At 35.1% G+C, this 9091-nt stretch overlaps 1 protein-coding gene across 2 annotated transcripts; it reads right to left on the bottom strand.

Moving 5' to 3' along the window:
* Positions 1–1334: 1334 nt before the first annotated feature.
* On the bottom strand, positions 1335–6551 carry PPDPFL (pancreatic progenitor cell differentiation and proliferation factor like). 2 transcript variants are annotated; one of them, XM_038579272.1, is made up of 5 exons: positions 6119–6551; positions 5610–5713; positions 3860–3931; positions 3659–3758; positions 1335–2191 (listed from the first exon to the last, which is right to left on the bottom strand). In XM_038579272.1, exons 2-5 carry the CDS (start codon positions 5662–5664, stop codon positions 2179–2181), a joined length of 240 nt encoding a protein of 79 aa, XP_038435200.1. In that variant the 5' UTR covers positions 5665–5713; positions 6119–6551; the 3' UTR covers positions 1335–2178. The 2 variants fall into 2 exon arrangements, with proteins under 2 accessions (XP_038435200.1, XP_038435199.1); XM_038579271.1 differs by having other exon boundaries at positions 1335–3758.
* Between the last annotated feature and the right edge of the window lie 2540 nt (positions 6552–9091).

The following is a 9091-nucleotide window of genomic DNA, read 5'->3' as shown; positions in this document are numbered from 1 at the left end:
TCCTCATTCTATACAAACTCTGAGATAGCACACAGGAATCCTTTCAATCTTTAAAAAATTCACTTTACTATTACTTTTCTGAAAGATTCCTTACATATTTTTTTCAGAATCCCTATCTATCATCTATCTATCTATCTATCTATCTATCTATCTATCTATCTATCTATCATCTTTCTAATCTTCCAACCATCCCTCCATCCGTCCATCTATTCTCACATCTGTATTGTATACTAGCCACTCTAATATATTTGACTAAAAATCTCATGTAAAATCCAAGTACTTTAAAAAATAATAACTTTTTGCAACAGTAACACTAAACTACTATAAAACCAGTATTTTTGACACATTAAAAATATACAAATACATAGGCAAATGATGTAATTTAATAAATGCTATCTTTCTGAGTAAACAAAGTGAATATCAACTTGATAACCTATTTGGGAAAATTCATCAAATAACCTAAACAAGCAATATGTTTACACATATACCTAGTGGCTAAGAAAAAAGGAATTTGTTTATAATCTTAAAGTCTCACAACTTACCATATTTGTTTTGTCATTTTTTTCTTACTTTAGAAAAAAAAATGAGTGTTCTATCACTAATTTAATCTTTATACTGAAGCCAAATGATAGTCCAAAAATTTAATCAGCCTCTATAAATTATAAAAAAATATAAATGCAAGCAACCACCAGAAAAGTAGTAACATGAAATAATGATGTGCTATTGAGTGGGCCAACATGATATATGAGTCCCTTCATTGACAGCCAAGTGTTAGAGAAACACAAATATGTATGTCTCATTTGGAAACAGTAGTAAATAGTCAGTTGTGCTCATCATTGCAAATGGTCATTCCTAATATTTTCTTATGGTTATGCAGTTGGGTTAGAATACAGTCTTACTAACAACTGTGTGTGCTATCCTGGATGTTTAATGCAACAATAGTCACATAAGACTAGTGACATTGATCTGCGAGAATTCACCATCCCTAATTTCTAATGCCTCACATCTTACATTGAAAAATATTTGCTAGTAGTATACAGAAAAGTTTTAACTGAAAGTCATTTAATATTATCTACCCCGTATTGAGGAAAGTAGGGAATATTCTAGCCAAGGTAGGAAATATTCACATTCACAAAATGTGTCCAGTGCTTCTTTTTTTAAAAAAGATTTTATTTATTTATTCATGAGAGACACACACAGAGAGAGGTAGAGACACAGGCAGAGAGAGAAGCAGGCTCCAGGTAGGGAGCCCGATGTGGGAATCGATCCCGCGTCTCCAAGATCAGGCCTTGGGCTGAAGGCAGCTCTAAACCGCTGAGCCACCGGGGCTGCTCTTTTTGTCATAATGTTTATTATTCTCTAATTATACACAAAAACATCATATTAGAAAATTTGAAAAGATACAGAAAAAATATAAAGAAGAAAATTAAAATCACCTATAATTCCATCTCCAGAAATAGTTACTGTTGCCATTTTGAAATATTTCTTCTCAATCTATTATTATAAACATATATATATAACACAACTAAAATCACACCATATATAGATCATTCCACATTGTTAAATATTATTTAAAATCATGCATTGTAAAGTGTACACAATAACAAATTAATTGCACGTACAGCAATATATTTTTAACAAGCAATATGTTTATGGGGGTGTTTTATATTTCCAATGTTCATGATTAAAAATACAATTTTTGCCACTGTTGTCTACATTTCTGAATTCAATTCCCTTTAAACCATTGTTAGGCATCAATTTTTCCTTTCTAAGGCATAATAAATTATTCAACAGACATTTAGAGAGCCTAAATTTTTTTGAAAATATAAAGACTTTTGAAAAGTTTTTGAAAAATAATGTGGATAGGGAAAAAGCTACTTCATACAAATCATTACATTTGAAGACTTATTACTTTAAAAAGGTACATGTTTTCAAAGGCATACTTTTCCAATATTCTCCACGTTGCTGATACCACTCACAGCAATAGTCTGTATAATGAGGAAAATGCCTAATCTTTTGCTGTATGGGTGGCTGCAGAGATACTATCTCATAAATAGGATCTCCAGCAGGTTTCTGTCTTCTTATAATGAAGAAAAGTCATCTGGAATAGCTTAGTACTGAAAGGTGTGGTTCACAAATATAGCACCTCGGCAGGTGGAATCCTCTTGATTATCAGAGTCAGCTATTAACACTGTATAAAATAGTCATTACAACAATATTCATTGAATTTCCATACACAGATAGCGGAGAAATACTTAGCTATAAGGTAAGTTGTCTTTATAGTCAGAGTAAAGTGGAAAAATGAGTGAAACAGTTACCTAGATAATTCAAATTAATATACTTGATAGCATATAGGATACATGTTTTCAACAATTAACTCCACTTTGATTTTTTCTCTTTGATTTTTGAAAATATCAATATTTATTAATTCTATTTCAAATTTATTATATGTAAAAAATTCATAAAAGCCCTTATGTTTTATTAGGATCTATGAAATCCATTATTATTTACTCTTTGTATTACATTTGGTCATTAGTAGTGTCTAAAAAACTAAAATAAGTATTTTAGAAACCATTAGAATAACAACTGTACTATTCAGTGTGTTAGGATTCAAAATATGTAGAAACACTTGTATGCAAACCCACCAGTTCAATCTTCTGTGTAGTATTTGGCACCATACAGAAGCCAGTCAAAGTCAGCAGTGGAACTGAAATAAGTTGTCCAGGACAGGGACTAAATAATTGTTTTCTGTTTGTTTTTGTTAAGGTGGTATCTGATAGTTTTGTCCATTGGAAAATCACTATTTTCCCTTGTAATGAATAAGTATTTGGGGGGAGACACTCTGAGAAGAACTCATTTCTCATACTTGTCCCCATTTATTTTAGCACCCAATGATAATCCTTGCCTGAAACAATCATTACTGTAATATATGTCAAGTAGTAATTCTCTTTTTCCATCTACATTTATTAATTCCTTCTACATTTATTAATTAGAGTACTACAATAAAGAGCTTTCCCTTCTCTCTCATTTGTTTGTTCATTTACTTATTTATATCAATAATGATTAACAGATTTTATTTGCTCCAATGGGCAATTATCTGTTACTATCATTATTTTGTTGCTGAAATTGTCCCAGATTTGGCCAACTGGGTCGTATGTCATTTTGACATATCTCCTCACTTTTTGAGCATTTCTTTCTTTCTTTCTCTTTCACACCATAAGATTGTCCAAGTTCTTTTTTTTTTCTTTTCCTTCCCTGTTCTGGAGCCAACTATTTCATGTTTCCTTTTATTAGAGTAGATATTTTTGTTTCCTGAAAGTACCATAAAAACAAATTTAGAACCTTGCCTCTGACTCTCAGTCTGTTTTATCACTAAACAATGACAAAAATTGTCATGTGACTTTTCAGTTTCTCTTCAGTGGCAGAATTAGAAAAAGTGTTCACAAATTGACTGATGGTTAACAAAACAGGTGAGCAAATATCTTCTCCATCTCAATCCCTTAAGTATGCTTTATATTAAAGCCTTCATCACCATCAAGAAATAACTATTTTTTATCCCTAATGGTTAACATAGTAATTGCTACCTATATTGTTTCATTCTGGTAAGGAAATATCTTTTTTTTTTAAATATCTTTATCAGAGAAAAACTAAAACATACCCACTAGCAGACAGATCTTTTCTTCTTATATCTGAAGGCACAGGTTCAGAATGGAAAAAGGATTTAAACCACCAGCTAGATTCTGCCACATTTAGTAACCCTATCAAATAAAAGTCATATTACTCTCTTCTCAAACACATTTGGAAGACTAGAAACAAAGAAAATATTAAGAGTGATGCTGATAAGAAATAAACCAAATACCTTGTTGGGATTTGTCATCAGGTATGACATTAACAGAATCTGTTAAAGAGCTAACTGAAGATATACTGGTCTCTGAAGGAAACAAATGATAATCAATAAACAAATAAATAATTGGCAAACAAACACAGACATATTATTTATGCATAAACTTCCAAGTGGCAAAGTAGCATGGTTTGAAATTATTTACTCCTGGATCATGACTTCATGAATCAAAAAATGGATTAAACTGTCAATTAAAAAGTCTTCTGGAAAAAGGCATATTCCATGTTACTTTTTTTAAGTTTAAGATAGTTTTTTTTAAAGATGTTATTTATTTATTCATGAAAGACACAGAGAGAGAGGCAGAGACATAGAGGGAGAAGCAGGCTCCCCACAGGGAGCCCAATGCGGGACTCAGTCCCCAGACCTGGGATCACACCCTGAGCCGAAGGCAGACGCTGCTTATGATACACCTAGTTGGCAGTAGCACCCAGGTATTCCAAATAGTCATCTTTTTTCTCTTGTCTGCATAGACTTCTTCTCATTGGCTGTCTTCTGTTTTTGCTGCATTATCTCAGAGTCCTTTGTTTTCTCTAAGAGGTAGTTGAGGTAGTTATCCCCTTTTATTTTTCTCTTCCTAATTTCCGAGGATTTCTTCATGTTTTATGGCAGGAAAGTTCTTGCTGATTTCTGCAGGCCTTACTGACCACTAGACCATGCCTGGGAGAGAGATACTTGGAAGAGCAATGGTCACCTAGCACACTCTTACATTTTCTATTAAAAAGATATATTTCTTTTCATGGTGGATGATTCTTTCTCTCTCTCTCCATAGATAGATGTAGAACTTAAAATATAAATGTCACCAAATTCAAAATCTTAGTAAGTACAAAATCAAGAATAAATTTTATTGTACTACATTAGAAATATTACATGTGCATATATTTAAATGTTCTACAAAAGCTACAAGTTTAGAAGGAAAGGAATTTAAATAATAAAAATTTTATTTGTTTTATCATACGTATATTTTAAACCTATAAGTCTTTTAAATGATCTAAATATAAAAATAACTTCTATGGATATAACACTAAGTAAATGCAAATAGTTTAACAATTTTATAAAAATAATAAGTTAATAGACACGTCCAACTTTTACCTACAAACAATCCCTGAAATTAGAATTTTCTATATGTGGGCATATTTTCAATAAACAATAATTTGTTTCTGAAATGATTGTTTCATTCTATGAAATTTCCAAATTTTCCTTAAGAATCAGTAATTTTCTATTCAGCTATGAATACTCAGAAGTGGATAAATAAATAAAAATAAAACCGGCCAAATAGAAGCTGACCTATTATCCATAGCAGAAAATGGAAATGAAATAATCCTTGAAGCAGTCATATCATCCTTTCTTTTCTAAGAAACAGTCTTTTCTTCATGTAAAATTGTCAGCTTTTAATATATCCTATTAAATGCAAGATACATGAAATTAAAACATAATTATGAAATATAAGATTATTTTCACTTATTTACAAGTGTTGATGGTTTCATTAATATGATATAATATGGCATACTTAAAACAAAGAGATGAGCCCTGACAATATTGATTCAGAGAGGTCTGAATGATCTCTAGTCCTATTTTCTTCACTGTTACAACTGTCAACTTTCCTCCCTTAAGCTCTGACCAGGACATGATATGTATGTCAATAATATCCCACCAACATCACCTCAAATCACATTCTCTAGGAATATCCTCCAGTGATGTTATAACTTACTTCGATAATACTGATTTTTGGCTAGCAGGCAACCAATGGAAGGTACTGATGCCATGGATTTCCCTGTGAACAAGCGCCCGACTATGAACAGCAATCTAGAAACACTGACACAAAACAGATGCTGTTAATCACATGGAGTGTCCTTTTCTTTTTTCCATACCTTTTTTTTTGGCAAAGCAACATAGTCTACCATGTATTAAATATCTGATAAAAAAAAATGAAAAGCTTACACAAAATTGTGATCAAATATTCTACAATAAATAAAAAAAATGCAATTAATGTGGTTTTTGTTTGGAAAAGCAAGAAAAAACATATATATGTATACTTATATGTATATGTACAAATATATACAGATATGTGTGTGTATATACATATGTATGTATATGTGTGTGTGTGTGTGTGTATATAAAACTATCCAAGTACAGACAATGCCCACAACTTGTTCCATCTGAAACAAATCTAAAGTTCAGTCAAAATAGTGTTAACACAGCCATGATATAGTCACTCACCTTTTTGTTTTCTCCAATCTGTTCTTTTAAAATAAACATGTTCTAAGGTTTCCTGAGAAAGCACACACTTGAAGGGTGGACGTGACCCAGCAGGGACAGCAGGCAGGCCAGGAGCACTCTGCAGTGAATGTGGGCTTGCTTTGGGACCCCTGAGCACACCTTATATTTAGAAGGCTGAAACCTGAGCTTTGGGCACAGCACCGAGGGAGGCGAAGGCCTCTGCCTGTCTGCCCTTCCCTGGGCCAGACGCCAAGCAGGGCTGCGGCAGCAGGGACAGACTGTCAGGTCAGAGCTTGGACTCTGGTTTGTGCAGAGTGGAGGGTGACACCCACGCATCCCCCCTCAGCCTTCTCTATGTTCTCCCGCTCTGGGGACGCACCGTGCTAGGCTCCTTGGGAGAAGGGGTCACTGCAGGCCAGCTCACAGAACTGCTCATGCCCCAGACACAGTGATACAAAGCAGAGCCACAGGAAGAGCTCACAAGGAGGAGCTCAGTGAATTAGGAAGTCCTGTGGGAAAGGACATGCGCTGCAGGAATTTATGGACGGTGAATCAGAATTTCCAGGGAGAATGATAAAAGACAGATGGCAATCATGGGTAATGAGGGGAAATTAGTGACTGTATGACATTGTATCGATATTACTTATTGAGTCAAAAGCTCGATTTATATTCTCATTTTAGTAACATCCCTTCTGTGAGCTGTTTGCCATTTCCTGCAGTTTGTCATGAATCAAATTGTGGCTCACCTTATTGAGGGGGTGGGAGGATTCTCAATTTATTGTTTCAATTTATTTAGTGGCTATTGGTTTTACCAGCTTAAAACACAAAATTATTCATGTCATCTATGTTCAAAACATTGATTTTAGTATGCCATCATGGTTCTTTCTGACCATCTAGTCTACCTGATTATGGCTCCTGTAAGTTGCAAGTACTGTTTACTTACACTTTTTCTTTTTGTCTTGATTAGTTTTGCTAGGGGTTTCTCTATTACACTAGATCTGTCAAAGAACTACTCTTCTGTTTCTTGATTTTATATTTCATTATTTTCTGTCTTGCTTTTATTCTTCTTCCTTTTACTCACTTTAGGGTTATTCTTATTGTCATTTATTTCAAAATATTTTTGTTAACTCCAATTATGACATTTTTTGAATGTTTGATTTAAAAGTGCTTTTCTTTTTCCAAATATATACATTTAAAAAATATTTTTTAGTTTATTTCTAAGCCCATTGTATTGTCAAGAGAGAATGTTTCATTTTTATTCATTCTTTGAGATAGTTTTTGAAAATAGCTTTCTGTGTATTTGAAACTCAGTTTGTGACCAAACTGAGCTTTCCAGGGCACAAGGGCTAACATTGCCAAGGCATACATCCCAATAGCTGCTGACTTTCCTAGACAATTCCTCTAAAAAGTGGAAACCCAAATCCAGTCTGCCTTCCAACAAGCAGTTGGTTTAGTTCTGCACTGAGGAAGTTGTTCCCATTCCCTGAGAAGGGAGAGCTGCTAGAACGAAATACATGTTCACCATAAAAACCCTCACCCTGTTTGCCTCTTACAGGAATAGTGAGAGTCTGGGCCAGGAATGTTTTCTCTCATTGACCCTTTGCTCACAAACTTTCCCAACAAATCCTATTTCTCAATCCATAACCATGCAATATGTACGCACTGTCCTGACAGCTATTGGACTCTGGGAAGCCATGCAGAAGGCATCAGGCTTAGAATGTGGCAGGAACTAATTAAACTTGAGCAGGGAAGCATCTGCTCAGGTCACACCTAGGCAGAATAGGAGAGGCCTTCTGTCAGCTATGACCAACTCTCCGATCCAAAGTGCCCAGTGGAACTGACCTTGTTGGTTAAGTCCAGGTCATGTGCTCACATCAGGCTCCATAGAGACAACATATCCTTGCATCAAAAACTGCTAACCATACTTCAGGAACTATTCTTTCTTTCCTTTTTAATATTTATTGGGCATAGTCCACCCAACTGGGAACTACATTTCTCAACCTCTCTTGCGGCTAGGAATCAGTGTGGGCCAGTGAAATGTGAGAATTGAGTGGTTCATCCTCAGGGTCATCTCTTTAAAGATCAATTTCGCTTGCCCTGGACTTCTTGCACAGAGGTAAAGGTCATAACGCAAAGCCTGGTGCGACTGTTCTTACATCAGAATGAAATAAAATTCTCTTTTTAGTCATTGTATCCTGTTACTATTATTCAACTTATACTACATCCTGACCATTAAAAGTACTCTAACTTCTGTAGTGAGTGGTACAGAGTGCCAGATCCCCCAAAATAAGATGTGTCCTCAGATGCTGGACTGCCAGGTATCCAATGGACTGCCATTGTCCCTATTCCTAACATGCAACTGGTATTGAACAGTTTTAGGCACTTTCTTCCACTATGGCAATCTCACCCCACCACCTGCTCTTATTACATGTTTACCTGACCTACAAGTCTCTCTACCCTTTTCCCTGATCCTTTGAAGCAAAGGAGAATTAAGTTCAGTGACTTCTTTATGTCTGGGTAACTGCCAGGTGGAATAATGAGTCAGTTGCCAGTCATACAAATAGTCAAACATAAAAAAAAAAAAAGTCCCAGTCTTTATCCTCCTCACCTTTGGGCCACATTCTCCCTAATCAGGCTCCAAACATTAGTCACAGTGCAAAAACACTGATCACTTATTAATAAACACTGATCTTGATTCTTGAGGTTCCTACCATCTGCAAAGCCACTGGGCAGGTAAGTGGTAGCCAAATCTGTGAGGGCAGGAACCAGTTCCTTCCACAGTGCTAACTCAGAGACAGGAGAAGATGGCTGTCTTTCTTGGTGCAAAGACCATTTCTCAGTGGGCAATGTCTTCAGGATTCTTAGTTGCTAGCTTCCAAACTGCTGTCAGCATTTTCTTTTTTGTGACAAGGCATCTAAATGAACATAATAACTGACAGAACTCCCCAAGGCTCAGCACCCTACATTCATCAG

The sequence above is a fragment of the Canis lupus genome, chromosome 29, assembly GCF_011100685.1.
Source record: "Canis lupus familiaris isolate Mischka breed German Shepherd chromosome 29, alternate assembly UU_Cfam_GSD_1.0, whole genome shotgun sequence".
NCBI classification, from domain to species: domain Eukaryota; kingdom Metazoa; phylum Chordata; class Mammalia; order Carnivora; family Canidae; genus Canis; species Canis lupus.
This window is presented reverse-complemented; position numbering and strand designations above follow the sequence as displayed.

Excerpts from the sequence above, each read along its gene's own strand:
- PPDPFL (XM_038579271.1), bottom strand. The coding sequence starts at position 5,664 with ATGGCATCAGTACCTTCCATTGGTTGCCTGCTAGCCAAAAATCAGTAT. Across the intron at positions 3,932-5,609 it reads CAAAAATCAGTATTATCGAA|AGACCAGTATATCTTCAGTT; the intron begins GTAAGTTATAAC and ends TGTTTCCTTCAG. Across the intron at positions 3,759-3,859 it reads TGATGACAAATCCCAACAAG|GGTTACTAAATGTGGCAGAA; the intron begins GTATTTGGTTTA and ends TTTATTTGATAG.